General features: G+C 47.6%; 1 protein-coding gene across 2 annotated transcripts in view; it reads right to left on the bottom strand.

The window, feature by feature from the left end:
- CDCA7L (cell division cycle associated 7 like) overlaps nt 1–24113 on the bottom strand; it is a 37543-nt gene extending 13430 nt beyond the window's left edge. The window contains exons 1-8 of one of the 2 annotated variants that reach the window (XM_068238635.1): nt 23997–24113; nt 11328–11450; nt 9006–9326; nt 6962–7030; nt 6702–6887; nt 4503–4637; nt 3032–3181; nt 1323–1459 (exon numbers count right to left, since the gene is read on the bottom strand). In XM_068238635.1, the coding sequence (XP_068094736.1) occupies nt 1323–1459; nt 3032–3181; nt 4503–4637; nt 6702–6887; nt 6962–7030; nt 9006–9326; nt 11328–11450; nt 23997–24014 (1139 nt within the window). In that variant the 5' untranslated portion in view covers nt 24015–24113. The remainder of the gene's footprint in view (nt 1–1322; nt 1460–3031; nt 3182–4502; nt 4638–6701; nt 6888–6961; nt 7031–9005; nt 9327–11327; nt 11451–23996) is intronic. The other variant, XM_068238636.1, reaches the window with a different exon arrangement.
- Between the last annotated feature and the right edge of the window lie 430 nt (nt 24114–24543).

The raw sequence follows: 24543 nt of genomic DNA, 5'->3' as shown, positions 1-24543 counted from the left end.
TGGCTGCACTTAAAGGGAAGGTTCAGGGAAACCTGTAAAAAAATAAAAATCTCTATCCACTTACCTGGGGCTTCCTCCAGCCCGTGGCAGGCAGGAGGTGCCCTCGCCGCCGCTCCAGAGGCTTCCGGTCGTCTTTGGTGGCCGACCCGACCTGGCCAGGCTCTTCTGCACTCCAAGGACTGGCTCTTCTGCGTCCCACGCGGGCGCGCTGACGTCATCGGACGTCCTCCGGGCTGTACTGCGCATGCGCAGTAGTTCTGCGCATGCGCAGTACAGCCCGGAGGACGTCCGATGACGTCAGCGCGCCCGCGTAGGACGCAGAAGAGCCAGTCCTTGGAGTGCAGAAGAGCCCGACCTGGCAGCCGGCCTGGCCAGGTCGGTCACCGAAGACGACCGGAAGCCTCTGGAGCGGCGGCGAGGGCACCTCCTGCCTGCCACGGGCTGGAGGAAGCCCCAGGTAAGTGGATAGGGATTTTTATTTTTTTTACAGGTTTCGCTGCACTTCCCTTTAAGGGAACGGAGGAGTTAATGGCGGCAATACAGTATGCAGTGCATTCATTAACCTCTCCTGAGCCCTAAGTGCAGCCATTAATTTTGCCAGGTAGACTTATACTTGAGTCAATAAAAAAATCCAGCTTAACAGGGTTGAATATTGGAGTAGACTTACATACAAGGTCGACTTATATTAGAGTATACACTGTAATAACAGTTTATTTTCGTCACAACGCTGGAATTTATTGGAGGATTATTTTTTTAACTTTACAGCACTGCTAGTAAATCTTAACCTAAAAAAAAAAATGAAAAAAAAATAGACAGACACTTGCATCAGTAAGATGCTCCAGAGGCTTCCCTGATTGTCAGCAACCCCTTTGCTGCTGGCCATGACCCCCCTGGCCTTGTTTCCCTCCATGTATGGCTGCACTGCGCAGGTACCACTGGATTTGTTCCTGTGAGGTAGCACAGAGCCAATCATGCACTTGCGCAGTGTGGCCGCACTCTTACATGAAGGGGAACAATCTCCAAATTAGAATATTGTTTAGTGGGTCCCAGCGCAGGAGGGGCGTAGGGAAACGGGGAAGCCTCTGGAGCATCCAGAAGTTTCCTCCTGCTGAGGTAACAAGTTACAGGTACTCGTATCAGTCCTCAAGGTACCAGTATTTTTTTTTTTCCTTTCCAACCTGAAAGTGGACCAAAAATTCCTCTAGTTTGAAGCTGCATACAAAAGGTACATAATCCTGCATCAACCCGGAAATATTTCCACCTCTCCGACCATCCCCAAGATAGACAACCACAGAAGATGCTGTGAAGAATGGTATACTCACCTCTCAAGATATTCTTTGACATTGTCATAACCAGAAAACTTTGCCAGGTGAATGAGCATGCCTGTGGCGCATCGTCCATCTCTCTTACGGCAGTAGCTACAGTTGCAGATGTCACGGCATGGGGGACAAATCCAATCCTATTGAGGGGAAAAAGTGTAAATATATCTTACTTTCATTCCTTTAACCAGGAGGCAGAGAGTGAGTGGACGTGTTGGATAATGCTGGATAAGGTCTTTTACTAAGGCTATGTTCAGAGTGGTGCACTGCGGCAAAACTGCTACTTTGTAACATGGCTTGCCACACTGCAATGCACTACCTACACAATGTTCACAGTGCAGTGGGTACGTTGTGGTACAGCATGTGGCATTGTAATGTACTGCATGCAAAACACTCGTATTAACAGTGACAAATACTTTTCATTGACAGTATGCGATGCAATGTTATGATAACGCGCACCACCACTTTCCCCATCCATTGGTTCCCTGTAACAGCAGGAACGCAACGGACCAGGAAAGCAACGCCCACCATGAATCTAGCCTTAAAGAGAACCCAAGGTGGGGTTCTGACAATGCTATCCGCATACAGAGGCTGGGTCTGCCTATACAGCCCAGCCTCTGTTGCTATCCAGATCCCCCCCTAAGTTCCCCCTGCGCTCTGCTATCCCCCATAAATCACAGCCACGCTGTGAGGGCTGTGTTTACCTCTGTACTGTCAGTGTGCGTGTTCCCCCCGCCTCCTACATCGCTCCCGTTCCCGCACCTTCCCTCCAATCAGCGGGGAGGGAAGGGATATGGGTGGGGACCGGAGCTATGCAGGAGGCGGGGGAGCGACAGACTGACAGTACAGAGGTAAACACAGCCCGCTGTGACACTGCGTGTCAGCAGCACGGCTGTGATTTATGGGGGTTAGCAGAGCGCAGGGAGGAGGGGGGGCTTAGGTGGGATCTGGATAGAAACAGAAGCTGGGCAGTATAAGCAGACCCAGCCTCTGTGTGTGGATAGCATTGTCAAAACCCAGCCTCGGGTTCTCTTTGAAGCAAAAAAACCTTATGAAATAATGAATTGTATATGTAGTACAGCTAAGAACTAGAACATTAGTAGCAAAGAAACAAGGAAAAAAATCTAATTCTTTTCCAGTACAGGAAGAGTTAAATAGTTGTCTATGCAAGAGCTTCTTTGAGCTATTCAGCCCATTGGGCTGAATACAGTCCTGTTTTCTGCAGCAATTAAACAGCCAAAAAACAGCTTGAGAATGTTTTACTGCAGGAAAGTTCAATTATTTCTGCTTTGTTTTATAGTTTAAAAGACAGAGTGTGGGTTTAAAACTTTAAAAATATGATGCAATTTTATAAAAAAAAAATGTATATAACTGAAAATAATGAGCAGTTTCTTTGCTACTAATGTTCTATTTATTATCTACACATATAAGTCATATTATAAAGTTGTATTTGCTTCATTCAGGTTTACTTTAAAGACAGACTTGCCCTTTTGAAAAATTCACTGATGGGTGAAGGTGGGGGTATCCCTGTTTTGCATGGGTGGATGCAGTAAGCAGAGTGGAGCTAATTTTCTGCACCATAGTAGGGTTATCACCCTTGGAATCTCCCTGTCCATCCATCCAAGCACAACTGCTGCCAAGGTGGATTGGTATTGGATTGTCAGATAGGCGTTGCCAACATCACATGACCAGTTTAGAATTTAATTACTCACAGGGTCCAGCAGAGCCTCCCTCACATCTTCACCATAACGATTCCTTAAACACGGGCCACAAAACTGGCCACGAACTCCTCCACAGCCGGGATTGCGGCAGAATGTTTTTGTATCCACTGTTTTTTGGCGGCATTGATGACAAGTGCTTCCCTGGAAAGGAAATTGCAGTCTAAGTATTTTTACCAATACATATTTATACTCACAACACATACAGCCCAACTTTAAATGTACAGTTTTCAAAGCATTCTTGAAACTAAAGGCTCGTACACACGCCGTACTAAAGGCAACGACGGGTCCGTTGTCACCTCCCGCTGGGCGGGTTTTCAGCAGACAGTACGGCGTGTTTACGAGCCTTAAAGCACACCTGAAGTGAGAGGGATAGGGAGGCCAACATTTAAATTTCCTTTTAAACAACACAAATTGCCTGGCAATCCTGCTGATCCTCTGCTTCTAATACATTTAGGGCTGGTTCACACTGGGTGCTTTTGTAGCACTTTGCTGATCGCCAGTGATCAGCAAAGCGGTGTAGCTAATGTATCCCTATGGAATCATTCTCACGGCAGCATTTAAATCACACGCGCTGTATACAGCGCGCCAGAGACCACTATGGTATGATTCTCGTTCTATTAACCACTTGAGGACCACAGTGTTAAACCCCCCTAAAGACCAGGCCATTTTTTACTGAAATGGGCCACTGCAGCTGATCCCCCCCCCTCAGACCCCACCAACAGAGAGCTCTGTTGGTGGGAGTTCTGTTGGTGGGGAGAAAAGGGGAGGGAGGCCTTTTCTCCCCACCAACAGAGCTCTCTGTTGGTGGGGTCTGATCACCCCCCAGATTTTTTTTTTTTTTTTTTACAAATATGTTTTTTGGGTTTTTTTTTTTTTAAATAAAACATTTTTCCCACCCTCCCTCCCTCGGCCAGCCAATCACAGCGATCGGCTATGATAGGCTTCAGCCTATAACTGCCGATTGCTCTCTTGTACCCCAGGGTAGATCGCAGCTCTGTACCATGTTAATAGACGGCAGTTTTTAACAGTCTCCAAGCGGCGATCGCCGCTGGGAGACTGAAGGTGGAGCGGAGCTCCGCCTACCAAGCAGGAAATGCACGCAATCTCCTGCAGTAGCCGACCCCAGGACTTGACACCCATTACCGTTAGGTGGTCCTGGGGCTGCCGCAGTCTTGAGGTAGTTAAAAAGTAATCACAAGTACAAATCACTAAAAACGCTACATTTTGTACACCAAAATCGCAAATACAATTAGCACTTCTAATGTGAACCTGCCCTTAGAAAGCATGTAGATCAGATGCTTCTGACCCAAATCTGACTAGATTAGCTGCATGCCTCAGCAGAACTGCCAAGCAACTGGTACGGCTTTAAAGAAAATAGATATGGCAGCAACCAAGCGCCTCTTACTTTGGGCCCTGTTTAGTACAAAAAGAAATAAAGAAGAAGTAGTATATAAAATAATACCAGAATTTTATCATAAACTTTGTCTTTAACAGTGTCCGCGACGTTGGCCAGCTCCTCGTCTGTGATGTCCTCCACGGGGCGTAAACTGTTGCCTTTTGATTCTCGCCGCCGTCGCCGAATCTCTTCTCGTTCCTCCTAATATTCATTAAAAAAAAAAATAATTGTATTGACTAACAGGTCTACTCAATGTGACATATGCAGTCAGTTGTATAGGAGGCACACCTGAGTTAGAGGATTCAAACTGTGCAGGAGTAATTCTGTAAAAAAAAAAAAAAAAAAAAAAAAAAAACCACAAAAACTAAGACAGAGAAAAAAAACCCCAGCAGCTTGGACGTATAGAACTTCACCACACTGTAGAACATGCTTTCTCAGCCCGGGCTCCCTGGAACGTGTTCCTTGAGGACTTTGCAGGGGCTCCCTGGCATTTTTCCTTCCAGTGACAGCGGCCTCAGCTGGAGGGATGAGAAACTTTCAAAACTACCTCACCATTACCACTATGCTGTGGTAATGGACTGACACCGGTAATGCAGAAGGCAGCTGATTTTACTGATCACCTTGCCACATACCAATTCACTAAGCCCATTACCGCTCTGAAAAGTTAAATTACCAATTAGTAAGGTAAATTACCGACTTGTGAGGTAAATACCTCAAGAAATTGCAATTCACAAATATTAATATGAATACTATGAACAGACTATGTAGGTAAAACCTCATACAACAAGGAGGTGGTAAAACTGGTCAGTGATTGGCCAATCATAATTGGAAATGTGTACCAGCTTTACTGAGCACAGCTTAGTGAATTGAAGCATTTTTTTTTGGGGGGGGGGGGGGGGGGAGGGATATATTGCCAAACAAGAAAACTTTGGTATTTTACACAATGTTTTTCCCAAATTCACTAATACGGTATTTTACTGCCCTAAATTATTTTACTGAACTGCCCCAAGTGAATTGAGGCAACAGTGTGCACAGCAGATGAAAAGGAAATAGAGAGATCAAACACTAACTGGTGGCAACTACAATAAAAAAAGCACAATAATGAAGGACATGAAATGGGTGCAAAGGTGAAACACATGGAGGCTGTTACAATAATAATAATTAAAAAAAAAAAAAAAAAAAAAAAAAAAAGTTTAGCCACACCCACTTTTAAAGACCACACCTATAAAATAAACCCCTTTTTTCTGTGGGATTTAAAAATTAATTGAAGGGTTCCTCCAGGGTGCAAAGGCTGCACTAGAACAAATGGTTCTTGGCCTCAGCACTATGCCTTGTGCAGGTTCTCCCCTACCACTTCTATATTGGGAAATTTAAAAAATTACTGACAACATCCGGTATGAAATAGACTCTATTAATCTGGGGATAGCCGTTTGTGATCTTGACCCACAGGCCATACCGCCACGATGTATGCTACAATATTCTGATTTTTTTTCTGTGTAATAATAAAATCATAAAGTGAATAATCCGGTGGAGTTGTGGGCAGAGGTATTGAGAAGCCACTGCACCCAGGTGCGGCAACATGGAATTATGCTAATGGACCAGATTTGCATAGAACTACTCACTGGGTGATCACTGGTTGATATCACACTATAATACATCCTCAAATATAAAAGTCAACACCATTATTTAACTCAGTAAGTCAGCCCAGTAAAGTTAATAATTGAAAGTGGGGACCAGAAGGGTAACTTTGGCTGTACCTCTAGTACTGCAGCCATTAACCCCTCCTAGTGTCCAAGTGCAGCCAATAACCCCTCCAGGTCCCTACCTGCAGCCATTAAACCCCACCTGGTCCCTAACTGTAGCCAGTAGCCTCCACCCCTTAGCACTCAGTGCAGCCACCTCCCCGTTTAGTATTCAGTGTGGACAGTATACCCCACCTGTGCACATACGCAGAACATCTGCAGTGGTGACCATATGCCTGCCACACAGCCAAGTTCTCTTCTCTTAATTCATGCCAATTTGCATGCATAAGCATCCCTCCGGTTCCAAATGCATGTCAGGGGAAGCCTACAAATGGACGCTGGTGCATGCTAACCAGCTTGAGAGTACCTGGCAGTGGAACAGGCATATGGTTACCGCTGCAGCCTCTCTTCTTATGTTAGCATGCAGGGGGTGAAGAGTAATACTGGCCGAACTGGACACTAAAATGGATGTGTGAGGATACTGTGTGAAAAACATGAACTAACACTTATGGCAGTTACTTACGTCAGTCAATGGCTGCCTTGTGTAAGATTTCTTCTGGAACTTGCGAAGGTGCTCTGCAAACTGCATGGCAGACGCAGTGAAGTTTTCCAGGGCAAAGTTCTCTGGTGGTCGTGCGCTCCTTGTGGGGTTCGTGCGTCTTTCAATGGGGCCTTCAGAAAAGGTTCTGCGACTCGTCTTTTTCTGCTTCTGGGGTAAAATTAATGATATTACATGCATTCCTATTGTGAAACAAAGAGGATTCAGTTTATAATTCAACTTACTGAGGGGGGTGGAGTTTTCATTGGAAACAGGTCAGGTACAGAATGCAGTTCTGCTAGAAGCTGGGCCAGCTATAAGAGAAAGAACGAACAAAGTTACATATAGACAACTAAAATTCACACACCAGTTACAGAATCACAACTGTGACTGCAAGAACGAGAATGAAAAGAATTCATATAGTTCCTCAGCCAACCTGGGCCTTCATATTGAACACCTATAGAAGTATTAAGCAATAAAACTCCGGCTTAATGGTCAGCGGCGGTCATACTACACTCATGCATGAAGAGGTGAACGACCACGTAACTCAGACAGGCTTGTCAGATATGTTCCGGTGACCTGCACACGGCAGCTATGCGGGCCAGGGGGACATGGGAAGCCTCTGCTGGATCCAGAGGCTTTCATCTTCTTAGGCAAGTATCTTTGTTTTATTGGCCTCTAGTACACTTTAACCAATTCTGTACCAGAAGTCTCTGGGCCCTTAAAGAGACTCCGTAACAAAAATTGCATCCTGTTTTTTATCATCCTACAAGTTCCAAAAGCTATTCTAATGTGTTCTGGCTTACTGCAGCACTTTCTGCTATCACAGTCTCTGTAATAAATCAATGTATCTTTCCCCTGTCAGACTTGTCAGCCTGTGTCTGGAAGGCTGCCAAGTTCTTCAGTGTTGTGGTTCTGCTATGAACTCCCCCTTCCAGGCCCCTCTATGCACACTGCCTGTGTATTATTTAGATTAGGGCAGCTTATCTCTTCTCTTTTACAAGCTGGATAAATCGTCCTCTGAGCTGGCTGGGCTTTCACATACTGAGGAAATTCAGACAAGGGCAAAGCTGTTTGCAGGAAGAAAAGAGCAGCCTGAAACTTCAGTGCATGAGAGATGCAGGGGGAAAGAAACACACAATGATCTCTTGAGATTCAAAAGGAAGGGTGTATACAGCCTGCTTGTGTATGAATGTATTTTCTATGTGTGGACATACTGTATATCAACCTACTTCCTGTTTTGGTGGCCATTTTGTTTGTTTATAAACAAACTTTTTAAAACTGTTTTTAACCACTTTTAATGCAGCGGGGAGCGGCGAAATTGTGACAGAGGGTAATAGGAGATGTCCCCTAACGCACTGGTATGTTTACTTTTGTGCGATTTTAACAATACAGATTCTCTTTAAGGAACAGACGTCACCAATGTCACGCTGCACAAATCTGTCTCTCTCGCCGTTTTCTGCTCCCGTCCCTGCAGCTCACTTGCTCTGCTGTCAGTATGACGGCAGAGCTCCGTGTGCCAGTCAAGAGCAGATTTTCACTGGCTCCTGACCCTATGATCACTGTCAGCCAATCACAGGGTCAGGAGCCAATGAAATCTACTCCCGATTGGCTTACGGAGCTCTGCCGTCATACCAACAGAAGCAGAGCAAGTGGGCTCTAGAGATGGGTGAACAGCGAGATCGGCGGTGGCGTGCGGCATGATCATTTTTAAATCTACGGGCTGGCAGGGAATACAGGTCCCAAACAGTGTAGATTTCAGTCACCAATGCCCTGAAGCGGGTAATAAAAAAAGAAAAGAAATGCTACAATAAAGAACAAATACAACACCGCTGCCTCATGACTGTACTTGACACATCAAAGACTCTGCAAATGGGATATGTAACGGCATATCTAAAGGGCTAAGGGAGTACTTCTGCTGTGTACTCACAAGAGTTGCGTGATAATTTGAGTATTACTGTTATTTTGAATATTGTTAATTACAGCTTTGAGAATTTGGGCGCCGAAGCCAATACTGCTCCTTTGCAGTTAATAACAGTACTTGGCTACACATACAACTAATAATGGCTATACCTGTACTGCAGCCGATCCAGAGTTCAACTACGTAAAATTGAACATTTTGGCCATATATCAGAAGATTTTTTTTTTCTTTTAATATCTTGAACAGCCTTGGACAAACATAGTAAATTAGAGGAATATGAGAACATCGGAGTCTGCACAGTCACTCAAAGAAACTAGAAAAAAAAGCAGAATGGCTTCCATGCACTATCCTAATACACAACCGCTTACCACAGCCTTGTTCTCTTTAATATTCATGGCTCTTCTGAGGAGGGCATTTGAGTCTTCCACGTTAGGTTTGTCATTTTCACCTTCGGAATCAGATTGTGTGCGTATTTTCCCCCCTTTTGGTGGGTTCTTCCTTTTAGTGGGCATCTCCTTTTTGTCCTGTTGGACCGGTTTTGCTTTAGATTTAGTCTTCTCCTTACTTCCACTATTCTTCTTGGGAAACTGCAGAGCAATACGGAGCCCAAAGCTTCTCTTCTTTGGTGGTGCGGATTCCTCTTCACTGCCGGAAAGCACATCGTCCTTGTGGTCATCATCACTCATAGCCTGATGGAGAAAAATAACTATATTAGAGGACAATGGATCTGGTATGATCGTAGCTGAGAAGAGGCAGTCAGCAATTACTGTAAATTGTTACAGCAAATGCCTAAAATTAATGCTAAAACTAAATGCAGTACAAGAGGCCTCTGTGTGATAAAGACAGGGCTGTACAGTCGGCACAAAAAAAACAAAAAAACACCATCAAACTCCCGAGTTTATTAAATCACCGACTCCAGGTACCCCAAATTTCTCAGACTACCGCCCTGGATAAAATATTAAAATTAATGTAAAACCGACATAGGAGAAAGGCTTAAAGAGGAACTCCAGTGAAAATAATTTAATAAAAAAAGTGCTTCATTTTTACCATAATTATGTATAAATGATTTAGTCAGTGTTTGCTCATTGTAAAATCTTTCCTCTCCCAGATTCACATTCTGACATGTATTACATGGTGACATTGTTACTGTGGGCAAGTTATGTAGCTGTTTCTAGCTGCTCTGGCTGTTACAGACAGCTTTCAACAGCCATTTCCTGTCTGTGAACATTGTTACATTGTGGCAGTTTGCCCAGAGTACCGCGGTATTCAGAGCCTCTTGTGGGAGGGGTTTCAGCAAAAAATTAGTCACACAGCGCCCCCTGATGGTCTGTTTGTGAAAATTATTGTATTTCTCATGTAAAAGGGGGTATCAGCTACTGATTGGGATAAAGTTCAATTCTTGGTTGGAGTTTCTCTTTAAATCTAATATAGAAAACAACTTGACATGAACTGACAGAAATAAATGACCATTCTTAATTCCTTTTGCTGAATGTTGTTGGTTTCATCAGATAAATAAAGTCTCTAAAGGCCCATACCCAATAAGCAATTTTTCCAAACAATTATATGCACCAATTTTCTTTGTAATATCGTGTAACATCGCACGATGTTTCAAGATGCACCCACCCACAGTGATTGCTTTGCTCTTGAACAGCCGCCATGTTGGACTGAGTATTGTTCCAATCATTGACTTTCACAGGTTTTGCCAAATGACGCTCACAGATTCGGCCAGATGGATTGGGGAATGATATTTCGTGGCCGTGAACTGCCAGTGGGTACTTACTTAGCTTTTGGCAGCTGCTACATACGTAGGTGCTTATGTCTGCAGCAACAGTCTATGACTTCTACCTAATGAGGCCTGCACTGTCCAGGGAAACAAGATGTGAGTAAAGTCTGCTATCTCTTTATGCCTTTATCTCACTTATTCTTCAAGATTGAAGGCAAGTCTTCCCTCTATTCCTAACCAGTTTTGCCAGTAAATACTCCTTTTCCAAGGATCCAGAAAACCTCTTCTGGTCACTATACAATCTGGGAGGAGGGAGGTGCCCAACTGAATAATCAATAAGGTAAGAGATTAAGTCTACCTTGAAAGGAGAATAATCAATATATTTTTCAACAAACTTTATTTTGCACAAAGAAAATACGTTTCACAGCCTAAAGCGCCTTCCTCGGGTCAACAATTCAAGGCTCCTACTAGTAAACATTAAAGAGAACCCAAGATGGGTTTTGTGAAATCGTATTAGGACACAGAGGCATATTTTGTGTACTGTGACCAGCCTCTGTGTCCTATTGTGCCTCCAGCAACCAACCCCACCTCAATCTGCGTGTCGCTAGCCTGGCGCTTTTTATATGGGGCTGGAAGCACAATAGAAGGACACAGAGGCTGGTCACAGTACACAAAATATGCCTGTGTCCTAATATGATTTCACAAAACCCACCTCAGGTTTTCTTTAAAGTGGATCTCCTAAATTTACAAAATCCTGCAACCTCCTAGTAAGGGAGGGAAAAAAAAAAAAAAAAAAGCTAGTTACTTGAGCCTTGCCCCATGATGCCGTCCCGAAGAACCCGCATCACTCGACTTATGGCGGACCCGCCCTCCCCGGAGAAAAACTACAAGCTATTTACTGCAGGTTCACTTCAAGCATTGCTTTCAACATTAAAGTTTTCTGCAAACAATACTGATGATATTTTACCTTCTTTCCATTGTTAATCTCTTTGTGTGAAAAGCCTTCAAAAGTAACATCATCAGAGTCAGACTCCTCTGTAAATATTTTCTGCAGTTTCTTTGTTGTGCGTCTTGGATGGAAAACTTGTTTCTGCAAAAGAAGGTCAATAAAATTACGTATAAAGAACAGTCCTCTAAGGGCTCTTTCACATTAGAGCAGATTTTCTGCGTTTCAACGCAACGGGTAAAGTTTGCGTTACCCAAGGTAAAATGAAAGTCCATAGACTCATTTTAGCTTTCACATATAACGCTGCGTTTGTGTGTTGCGTTACACTGCACCCAGGCGCAGTTTTTCGGCCGACGCTAGCTTTATACGTTACAATGTTAGTCAATGTAAAACGCACACTATGCGCGTTTTTAAACCGTTAACACAGGCAATCAGTCCCAGAATGCAACAGAGGAACAATGTAGAAAGTTGAAAACTAAAGAAAAAAATTACCTGCGTTTTCCTATGTGCTGTAACACATTGAAAACGCACACTCACTGCAGTGCAACGCATATCAAAACGTATTAAAACGTATACAACAAAACGTATGCTTTGAGCGTTCTCCAACGCAAGCTCTGATGTGAAAGAGCCCTACAGGCCCGGGGCCCAATAGGAATGGTTTCCTGCTTTTGGAAACTGCTCTTGATTTGCGAAATGCAATTTGGCCCTGCAGCCACTGAATGCAATTACTCCAAAAATTCTGCATGTTACCCCTACGCAGTAAGTGTACAAAGGGCCTGAGAAAGAAATTAATATAACAGCCTTCACATCCCGTTCACAACTGGGTGACTTGGCTTAGCACTCCAGGAGGGAGACTAAAGAGAGTGAAGAAAAAAGAAAAAAAATGCTATATTTACCTTTTAATTCGCTTCAGAAGTCTAATCAGCGGTAAACCGCCGCATCCCCGCCGAAAAACGAGGGCTGCAGACCCACCAAATCCCCGGGGGGAATCTGGCCAGCACTTCCTGAAAGAGGCAGAGCTCTCTGCTGTAGCTCTGCCTCTACTGATGTCAATCGCGGCGGCTTGTCGTCTCTCCCTGCCCCTCTCACTTTTCCTTCACAGAGAGGGGCGGGGAGAGGCAGAGAACCACGTGGGCGATTGATGGCAGGAGAGGCAGAGCTACAGCAGAAAGCTCTGCCTTTTAGGGCAGCAGAATCCATGACCAAGTTGGCCGTGGATGTTTGCCTGGGAATTTGGAGGGTCTGCAGCACTGGTTTTTCGACGGGGATGCGACGGTTTACCGCTGATGAGACTTCTGAAGCGAATTAAATAGGTAAATATAGCAAAAAAAATTCGCTTCAGAGTCTCTTTAAACCGTAAAGAAGAGAAGACACCTATACACATGCCAGATTGTCATCCAAAACATAACACATGAAATGGAGTAAAGAGAAGCAAGCACTGCAGGTTAATGTGGAAAAGCTGCGTACTGCACATGTGCGCATGAGCGTGCTCACGCATGCACGGTACAGAGTGGCCCGTCTTCCAAAGCACGCGGAGGCACGAGTGTCTCCAAGCGCACTCGGAGCATTTTTCAACCTAGTCAAAGACAGCTAACGCGGGTGGCAGTACTGGACCGAGAGGGAAAAGGGAAGGCTCTTTAGGACCCGGAGTCTTCCATCTCCATATGAAAGCATCTGATTTTTTTAAATCCGTTTTGATTTGATTTACAAGTTATACTATTCAGGGCTGTGGAGTCGGTCCAAAAATCCACCGACTCCGACTCCTCAGTTTAGGATTCCACCGACTCCGACTCCTCTAATTTGCATATTACAATTTTGTTGATTAAAAGTATGTAACATGAAATTCGTCTCTTAACTGCCAACGCTTAGGAATTTTACAAGACAACTGAAGTGAGAAGGATATGTAGACTACTATATTTATTCCCTTTAGACTAAAACTAGTCCTTGGTAAGAGTACTTGTAAAAGGTACAAACCGGAACAAAGAACATCTATCAGGCCCTAGGCAATGTAAGTGTGGGTACATGTAAGAATGATGTGCAGGTACTCTGCAGGGGAATGAGGAGATTGTAAACAGACAACACCTCTGTGTTCAATGTGCACAGCATTCTCAGTGGATTCCCTGTAGCTCTGTGGGGAGTGCATATGTAGAGTATAGTACTACTGTGTAACAAAGTAAACCTGAGACAGATGAAATTAAAGTTTTATATATACCTGGGGCTTCCTCCAGCTGCCTTCCGGATAATCAGTCCCTCGTTGTCCTCCTCCACCACCTGGATCTTCTGCTATGAGTCCAGGTACTTGAGCCAGTCAGGCGTAGTGCGCATGCACACACTCCGCCGCCAGGAGCATACTACACCTGTGCAGCACTATTGCGCAGGTGCAGAATGCTCCTGGCTGTGGGAGCGGCATGCGGCCGGACAGCGCTGACTGGCTGAATTACCAGTACTCATAGCAGAAGATCCGGGTGGTGGACAGCGAGGCACTGATTAGCCTGAAGGGGGCTGGAGGAAGCCCCAGGTATGTATAAAACTTTACTTTTCATCCGTCTCAGTTACCCTTTAATTTGTAGTCACCAAACCAAATTTTAATAACACATCAAATTATTTGATTTCATCAGCAAAGGGAGTGCATACATTTGCATAAATCAGCATCAATGCAGAATTATTTCCATCTCGTTGACCATCTCTATTAGTGACACAGCTACACATCAGGCTTTATTCTTACAGCATAGATGTTATTTAGTATATATAAGAGATTCCTGTGTACACATCATATATACAGTCACAATCAGATATGTATATCTGACCTTAAAAATACGGGGACTGCTTTATTGAAGCAGCACAAGTAACTAATTTTGATTGGTTTGTTTTATTTTTGTGGACTAAGCATAGCTATTACTGTATATATACATTATTTTTAATGACTATTATCTGAGAAATAGAACATTTTATCATATTTTCTATTTTAATTACAGTTACAAATTCATTAGGAGTCGGAGTCGGTGCATTTTTTCCCGACTCCGACTCCAGGCACCCAAAATTGCCCGACTCCACGACTCCGACTCCACAGCCCTGTTGGAGTCGATGCAATTTTGGGCACCCGTAGTCGGATGATTTTTGTACAAAATCCACAGCCCTGTTAAGTATTAGACTAAGGAGTCGGAGCCATTTTGGGTACCCGGAGTCGTGGTTTCATAAACTGAGGAGTCGGAGTTGGAAGATTTTTGTACCGACTCCACAGCCCAGATACTATTCACAAGGTGTGAAACCTCTCCAGTGAGAAAACTCAGAAGGAAGGAAAAAAAACAAACAAAAACAAACACATGAATAAGGTCCAAAGGCAATAGACCTCTCCAAACCTGAGATAAAGGGAACAGAAGTATTTTTACTTACCTAGCCCTTGTTTCAGTTCCCTTGATGTTCTCCCAGTCCGATGTATTGCGCTGCTGGGTTGCGGGCCACTGAGCATGCGCATTTTCAGGCTACCCACCTCCTCCATCCTGCTTCTGTGGCCAGGAGAAATTTGCACAAACTCAGAAATCGTACGAACTGTGCATGCCGAGCAGTGTGATCGGGAAGGCTTGTGCCCAGAACTTCATGTGTAGTAGTCTGCGACTGAGCCAAGTCTCAGACCTCAGGGCTGTGGAGTCGGTACAAAAATCATCCGACTGACTCCTCAGTTTACGAAACCACCCACATTTCAAGTACCCAAAATGGCTCAGACTCCACAGCCCTGGCAGACCTTACTGGGACTGACAGCGGCACAAAGAAGAGGACCGGGAGCACATTACGAGAGCTGACTACAGGTGGCTGGAAGAAAAGTGTTAGTAGATTTTATGTGTAGATAAACTTTTAGAACAAAGAAATGCTGAATTTCATACCACTTTAAACTGAGGACAAACAATGTATGTATGTATGTATGTATGTATTCATTACTTCTATCAGTTTCAAGATATTTCAGAGACAGCTGTAGGTTTTATTATGGACGGGTAACAAGTTTGTCTACAACAACGTAAACGATTGCTGCTGTACTTTGCCCAGCACTAGCTTTTTACAATGATTTCCTGAATAAGCCTACACATGTTCCCTCAGCCTACAATCACTCCACACCCAGGACTCGCTATATTCCAAAAGCTGAGCCAAGTGCTCTGCTATGAAGGAATTTGGCGTCCCACCTTTAAGAGCTAAAAAAAAAATACAACATTCTAATGACATTGAGGAATGTTTGTAAGGAGCCATCAGCCAATTCTGCATGGAATGAAAATTTTAAGAAATTGCATTAGCTCTTGAGGCTTTGTGCCACTATGCCATGACCTGCTGTGCAGTCTCTGCACCGACTGTCTCCATTCCCCACGATCCCTCCATTACTGCCACCTCCATGCCCAGGAAGCACATTTACTGATTAAGAACAAAAAAGTAATGCACTTCTACCCATATACAGAGCTGATGGACATTAATTACGAAAAAAACTTACTGCTGGCTTTCTAAAGGCCATTTTCTTCCAATCATCTATTAAAATAGTGTCTAGACTTCCCTGTATGATTTTCAAGAGACTCAAACTGTTCGCAAGTCCCGTCAAATACTAAAATGCTCTATTTTTCTAAAGTACCTACTTTAGGCTGCATAGAGGTGTGTATTTATTATAAAAGCATAAGTACAACAGTGAATACGACTTACTGGAACTGGGGGTTGTCAACATGGAGACTACTAAAGATATGAAAGATGCCTGGAGGCAAAGTCATTTTAAGTGAACCTGAGATGAAAGCCATCTCAGGTTCTATACTTACCTGGGGCTTCCTTACGCCCCCTTGAGGCTACTCAGTCCCTTGCCATCTCCACGGGTGGCTTCTGTCACCCGCAATATGGCCCGAAAGCTTGGCCGACTCGCACATACGTGGCCTGGCACGCTCCCCCATAGCGCTCCTGCCCCTTCAGAGCGTTCTGCAGCTGTGCGCAAGCACAGACCGCTCCCAGCCGTGGGAGCACGACAGGGGAGCACACCTGGACGGGCACGCACAACTAAGCTTTTGGGGCATATCTTGTGGGGGGACAGGAGCCACCTGGGGAGATGGCAAGGGACTAAGGAGCCTCAAGGGGGATTTCTCGAAGCCCCAGGTACACAAAGAGAACCAGAGAGAAACGATATTAAAAGATTTATATATACCCGGTGCTTCCTCCTGCCCCAACCGCACGCCTCGCTCCCACGCCGCCATCCTCCGCCATCTCCCTCTTCTGTACCGGGTCCCGTAACTTCAGCCAGCTGCATGGCGCTTGAGCAGACTGGCCGGAGTTACGGTACCCTGTACCGAAGCAGGAGAAGGCTGAGGACGGCGGTGTGGGATCGATCCGTGCGGATTGGGCTGGAGAAAAGCATGCATAATCTTTAAATCTCGTTTCTCGCTGGTTCTCTTTAAGCCCAAGTCCAGTCTAAGTCAAAACTTGATCACAAAACGTTAGGTCTTACAACACTACTGGAAATCATATGGGAACATTTCCATTAGTGTGATGCAATTGCCGCATGATTGTACCCGTTTGCAAATGTCGGTCCTAAAGCAGTTTTTGTGCTCATGTTAGATGCAATCGCAGTGTACCATTCATCGCATTGCATCACAATTGTGTGAATAAAGTGCACTAGGAATTGCAATTGCAGGCAAGCTAATGGAGTTCAAATGTAAAATGCTGCATTAAAGGATAAAGTAAGTTAAAAATAAATGTCCCCTTTTACTTACTTGGGGCTGAGAATGCCGGGGCACTCACGCTGGCAATGTGACAGGCTGGGGTGGCAGACAAGGTAGAGTGTCAGCTTCCTGGCCAGAGGCTTTTTGTTCCCAAAAAGCAGATGCCATCTTAATATAGCTTTAAAATTACTAAGCATTGGCAGTGATGAAATGCCTTTTATGTTATACTTTCAATTTACTAAGTGGTTATATGCAAATGAAAGGAGTCCGAAGTATCAAACTCAAAAAGAGTCAGATGATTTTTATACCGACTCCACAGCTCTGTTGAGGACACAAGGTTTTATAGTTATTTTATCTGGGGGCACCTTACTTTAGAGGGCAAAAACCAGGGGGAAAAAAAATACAAAATCTAGGTGTGTCCATGGTCCAGGAGTGTCCTATGGACCTTTAACCTTCCCCCCAAAGGTACATTGCCTAGCTACACTAACCTCTGGTGCTCCCACCAACTGTACTTCCCTAAACCCCGATGCCCCAACCCCCAGCTACGCTTCGCTAACCCCTGATCACCCGCCCCACCCACTCAACACAAACCCGCTCAGGAACACCAGATCGTACTGCTGCTGTCGCTTCACCATGGACCTCATTAGGACAATGGTCACCATAAGACCCGGTTCACATTCGCGTTCCCTGTCCGGATCCGCCAGATCGGACCCGGACCGTATACTGTACAAACGGAACGTACGTTCCGCATAGCAATGCAAAGGCTATGCGGACGTTCACATACGTACGTTCCGTACAGTACGGAGCTGGACCGGATCCGAACTCCGGACAGTTTTCCAACATGCGCTATTTTTTGGGTCAGGATCTCCGGCCCACGCACCCGGACCGGAGCCTGACAGCACCATCCGGAACACAGAAACCAATAAGGAACGGAAGGCACAGAACACACTGCCTACAAAAACTGACGTTCTACCCCACTTCCTATGCGTATCCAAGCGGCCATTTCGGATAGGGACACATGGGCCAAGCATGTCTGGAGTGGAGCAGCAGTGACAGACGTGCTGGAGCTGTTTGGCAGAATGTCGGAGGTGGAGGTGAGGCCTACAGCGGAGGAACCTGATTCTACAGGTGCACCTTCTGCTGACATTTTTTTTTCTTAAAATTTCGCTATTTTTTGCCCACGGATCCGGATGGCAGCCTGATGCAAACGGACCGGATCGGAACCGTACGGTTCCGATCCGGATCAGGTCCTGATCCGATCAGGTTCCGGTCCGTTTGCATGGCAAAACGCAAGTGTGAACGGGGCCTTAGACATGAGTGCCCGGATAGGCAAGACTCGCCACATTCAAACTATAAGACAGTAACTTTTTTTCCCCCACTTTTGGGGGAGAAAAAGTGCATCGTAAAGTCCCAAAAATATGGTAGCTACCGATTTTCTATTTATGAAGCTTCTGGCTACTTAATTATATTTACAGTGGGCACATGACTTCCTAGAGCATCTACCTCGAGGCACTTTGCTACTTACTTGATCTGAGAACTCACAGCTACTTAATTCTTGGAGCTGGGGAGGCACAATGGTTCCTTAATTTACATATCTTGGAGCACAATGACTGCTAAGCGCTGATAACTGTGGGAGAACATGACCAGGGCTGTGGAGTCGGTACAAACATCCACCGAATCAGACTCCTCAGGTTAGGATTCCACTGACTCCGACTCGTCTAATTTGCATATTACAATTTTGTTGATTGAAAGTATGTAACATAAAATGCATCTTTTAACTGCCAATGCTTAGGAATTTTAAAATACAACTGAAGTGAGAGGGATATGGAGACTGCCATTTATTCCCTTTTAAAGAGACACTGAAGCGAAAAAAAATTATGATATTATGATTTGTATGTGTAGTACAGCTAAGAAATAAAACATTAAGATCAGATACATCAGTCTAATTGTTTCCAGTACAGGAAGAGTTGAGAAACTCCAGTTATCTCTATGCAAACAAGCCATTAAGCTCTCCGACTAAGTTAGTTGTGGAGAGGGCTGTTATCTGACTTTCATTATCTCAACTGTAAGTGAACTGTTTACTTTTTCTCTGCTAGAGGAGAGGTCATTACTTCACAGACTGCTCTGACAGAATCATTTTGAATGATGAGTGTTGTGTAATATGCACATATTATAGAATAATGCAATGTTAGAAAAAACACTATATACCTGAAAATAAAAGTATGAGAATATTTTCTTTGCTGCTAATCTTCTAGTAATTATTCATAGTACACAACCAATTCATTATATCATATATTTTTTTTCGCTTCAGTGTCTCTTTAAACAATACCAGTTCCCTGGCTAGCCGGCTGATCTTCTGCCTCTAATACTTTTAGTCATCGACTAAAACTAGTCCTTGGTAAGAGTACTTGTAGAAGACAGGAACAAAGAACATTTATCAAGCCCTAGGCAATGTGACTGTGGGTACATGTAAAAGTAATGTTCAGGTACTCTGCAGGGGAATGAGGGGATTCTTCCTCTATTACACATTCCTTATGCACTATCTGAACATGGATCAGGCCCTAGGCAATATAACTGTGGGTACATGTAAGAGTGATGTGCAGGTACTCTGCAGGAGAATGAGGCTATTCTTCCTCTATTACTCATTCTTCATGTACAATCTGAACCAGGTTTATGGGTGATTGAACACAGAGGTGTTGTCTATGTGCACAACATTCTCAGTGGATTCCCTGCAGCTCTGTGGGGAGTGCATAAAGTATAGTAATACTGTGTAACAAAGTAAACCTTTGAAATTAAAGAGACAAATGAAATTAAAGTTACATACATACATGGGGCTTCCTCCAGCCCTCTTCAGGCTAATCAGTCCCTCGCTGTCCTCCTCCGCCACCTGGATCTTCTGCTGTGGGTCCGGGTACTGGAGCCAGTCGGGCGTAGTGCGCATGCACACACTCAGTCGCCGGGAGCGTACTAAACCTGCACAGCACTATCGCGCAGAATGTTCCTGGCTGTGGGAGCGGCACGCGGCCGGACTGAGCTGGCTAAATTACCGGGACTCATAGCAGAAGATCCAGGTGGCGGGGGAGGACAGCGACTGGATTAGTCAACGGAGCTGGAGGAAATCCCAGGTATGTATAAAACTTTTTTTATTTTTCATACGGCTCAGGTACCCTTAATTCGTAGGCAACAAACCAAATTTTAACATATCAACACCGATTCCTCCACTGCCTCCCGCGCCGCACACAGATTCCTCCACTGCCTCCCGCGCCGCACAGATTCCTCCACTGCCTCCCGCGCCGCACACAGATTCCTCCACTGCCTCCCGCGCCGCACACAGATTCCTCCACTGCCTCCTGCGCCGCACACCGATTCCTGCACTGCCTCCCGCGCCGCATACCGATTCCTGCACTGCCTCCCACGCCGCATACCGATTCCTGCACTGCCTCCCGCGCCGCATACCGATTCCTGCACTGCCCGCCCGTGCATTGCAATACCTGCGCTGCCTCCTGCGCCACATTGCAATACCTGCGCTGCCTCCCACGCCGCATTGCAATACCTGCACTGCCTCCCGGGCCGCATTGCAATACCTGTACTGCCTCCCGGGCCACATTGCAATACCTGCACTGCCTCTCGCGCCGCATTTCAATACCTGCGCTGCCTACCGATTCCTGCACTTCCGCCCGCACTGCATACCGATTCCTGCACTTCCTCCCGCGCTGCATACCGATTCCTGCACTGCCTCCCGCGCTGCATACCGATTCCTGCACTGCCTCCCGCGCTGCATACCGATTCCTGCACTGCCTCCCGCGCTGCATACCGATTCCTGCACTGCCTCCCGATTCCTCCACTGCCTCCCGCACCGCATACCGATTCCTCCACTGCCTCCCGCGCCGCACACCGATTCCTGCACTGCCTCCCATGCCGCACACCGATTCCTGCACTGCCTCCCGCGCCGTACACCGATTCCTGCACTGCCTCCCGCGCCACACACCAATTCCTGCACTGCCTCCCGCGCCGCACACCGATTCCTGCACTGCCTCCCGCGCCGCACACCGATTCCTGCACTGCCTCCCGCGCCGCACACCGATTCCTGCACTGCCTCCCGCGCCGCACACCGATTCCTGCACTGCCTCCCGCGCCGCACACCGATTCCTGCACTGCCTCCCGCGCCGCACACCGATTCCTGCACTGCCGCCCGCACACGATTCCTGCACTGCCTCCCGCGCCGCACACCGATTCCTGCACTGCCTCCCGCGCCGCACACCGATTCCTGCACTGCCTCCCACGCCGCACACCGATTCCTGCACTGCCTCCCGCGCCGCATAACGATTCCTGCACTGCCTCCCGCGCCGCATACCGATTCCTGCACTGCCTCCCGCGCTGCACACCGATTCCTGCACTGCCTCCCGCGCCGCATACCGATTCCTGCACTGCCTCCCGCGCCGCATACCGATTCCTGCACTGCCTCCCGCGCCGCATACCGATTCCTGCACTGCCCGCCCGTGCATTGCAATACCTGCGCTGCCTCCTGCGCCGCATTGCAATACCTGCGCTGCCTCCCACGCCGCATTGCAATACCTGCACTGCCTCCCGGGCCGCATTGCAATACCTGTACTGCCTCCCGGGCCACATTGCAATACCTGCACTGCCTCTCGCGCCGCATTTCAATACCTGCGCTGCCTACCGATTCCTGCACTTCCGCCCGCACTGCATACCGATTCCTGCACTTCCTCCCGCGCTGCATACCGATTCCTGCACTGCCTCCCGCGCTGCATACCGATTCCTGCACTGCCTCCCGCGCTGCATACCGATTCCTGCACTGCCTCCCGATTCCTGCACTGCCTCCCGCACCGCATACCGATTCCTCCACTGCCTCCCATGCCGCACACCGATTCCTGCACTGCCTCCCGCGCCGCACACCGATTCCTGCACTGCCTCCCGCGCCGCACACCGATTCCAGCACTGCCTCCCGCGCCGCACACCGATTCCTGCACTGCCTCCCGCGCCGCACACCGATTCCTGCAGTGCCTCCCGCGCCGCACACCGATTCCTGCACTGCCTCCCGCGCCGCACACCGATTCCTGCACTGCCTCCCGCGCCGCACACCGATTCCTGCACTGCCTCCCGCGCCGCATACAGATTCCTGCACTGCCTCCCGCGCCGCATACCGATTCCTGCACTGCCTCCCGCGCCGCATACCGATTCCTGCACTGCCTCCCGCGTCGCATACCGATTCCTGCACTGCCTCCCGCGCCGCATACCGATTCCTGCACTGCCTCCCGCGCCGCACACCGATTCCTGCACTGCCTCCCGCGCCGCACACCGATTCCTGCACTGCCTCCCGCGCCGCACACCGATTCCTGCACTGCCTCCCGCGCCGCACACCGATTCCTGCACTGCCTCCCGCGCCGCACACCGATTCCTGCACTGCCTCCCGCGCCGCACACCGATTCCTGCACTGCCTCCCGCGCCGCACACCGATTCCTGCACTGCCTCCCGCGCCGCACACCGATTCCTGCACTGCCTCCCGCGCCGCACACCGATTCCTGCACTGCCTCCCGCGCCGCACACCGATTCCTGCACTGCCTCCCGCGCCGCACACCGATTCCTGCACTGCCTCCCGCGCCGCACACCGATTCCTGCACTGCCTCCCGCGCCGCATACCGATTCCTGCACTGCCTCCCGCGCCGCATACCGATTCCTGCACTGCCTCCCGCGCCGCATACCGATTCCTGCACTGCCTCCCGCGTCGCATACCGATTCCTGCACTGCCTCCCGCGCCGCATACCGATTCCTGCACTGCCTCCCGCGCTGCTTACCGATTCCTCCACTGCCCGCCCGCACCGCATACCTGCGCTGCCTCCTACGCCGCATTGCAATACCTGCGCTGCCTCCCACGCCGCATTGCAATACCTGCACTGCCTCCCGGGCCGCATTGCAATACCTGCACTGCCTCCCGGGCCGCATTGCAATACCTGCACTGCCTCCCGCGCCGCATTGCAATACCTGCACTGCCTCCCGCGCCGCATTGCAATACCTGCACTGCCTCTCGCGCCGCATTGCAATACCTGCACTGCCTCTCGCGCCGCATTGCAATACCTGCACTGCCTCTCGCGCCGCATTGCAATACCTGCACTGCCTCTCGCGCCGCATTGCAATACCTGCACTGCCTCTCGCGCCGCATTGCAATACCTGCACTGCCTCTCGCGCCGCATTGCAATACCTGCACTGCCTCTCGCGCCGCATTGCAATACCTGCACTGCCTCTGGCGCCGCATTTCAATACCTGCGCTGCCTCTCGCGCCGCATTTCAATACCTGCGCTGCCTCCCATGTAGCATAGCATAACCTGCGCTGCCTCCCACGCTGCATACCAATTCCTGCACTGCCTCCCACGCTGCATACCAATTCCTGTATTGCCTCCCACGCTGCATACCAATTCCTGTACTGCCTCCCACGCTGCATACCAATTCCTGTACTGCCTCCCACGCTGCATACCAATTCCCATACTGCCTCCCACGCTGCATACCAATTCCCATACTGCCTCCCACGCTGCATACCAATTCCCATACTGCCTCCCACGCTGCATACCAATTCCCATACTGCCTCCTACACTGCATACCAATTCCCAGTCAAAAATAAATCCTGCATATCAGTTCCTAACTACTGGACTCTCGGATTTAGCTCAACTGCTCTACATTTGCAAGCACCATTGTATCCCCATTTACAGCACTCGTGGCACAGAACTGTAACTTCATCGTGCAATGCGAGAAAGTTTGCTCAGCGACAGCAAGCTGCAATAACTGCATTGTGGAACTTGTACACAGCTATTAGAGCAGCTCAGCACAAGCCCCCGGCACTGCACGGCTGAATGGACGGATGCAGTGATGTGCAGCTACTGCACCCAGCACGTGTTTTCTCCAGTGGCGCCAAACTCCGCGCGGCTCTCCCGTCCAGCCACATGCAGTGCGGGCATGCAGCGTGCCACGCGGGGGGGGGGATCAGGCGGCCGCTCACCTTCGCTGCTCTGTCCATAGCGATGGCTGGGGGGGCCGCCTGCAGCACTTCGTACACAACAACTGTTGATCGCGATGTTACGACGAGCGTTCACAGCCGTCCTCCAAATCTCAGTGAAGGGGAGGGCGGTACAAACACGCCCCTTCTGTGAACCGTATCCTGACACCACGCCCCCACTTCTGTCCCATAGCCCATACTACTGATCATCACCCAAAGTGCACACAGCAAAATCAAGCAGAGCTCTCTATTGAATACTGGATGTCTGCTGAATGTTGGAAGCACATTTCTTGTCCCACTCCTTTACTTTGTTGTTTCTCTGTGCAGCTTAAATCCAGCGTTGGGTATATCAATGTTGTAATTTAGAAATATTAATTGTTTCACCAATTTTGCATGACTGATCAGATTTTAGCAGAAATCTGATGTGATTGATGAATAGATGGCACTGCTGCCCCTTTGTACTGCAAAATCACAAACTGTGCTGTCTGATCAATTTATGGCTCCCTGCACACTGCAAATCCGTTTTGCGATTCCATTTCCGATTTGCAAT

This window comes from Hyperolius riggenbachi, chromosome 5 (assembly GCF_040937935.1).
Source record: "Hyperolius riggenbachi isolate aHypRig1 chromosome 5, aHypRig1.pri, whole genome shotgun sequence".
NCBI lineage: Eukaryota > Metazoa > Chordata > Amphibia > Anura > Hyperoliidae > Hyperolius > Hyperolius riggenbachi.
This window is presented reverse-complemented; position numbering and strand designations above follow the sequence as displayed.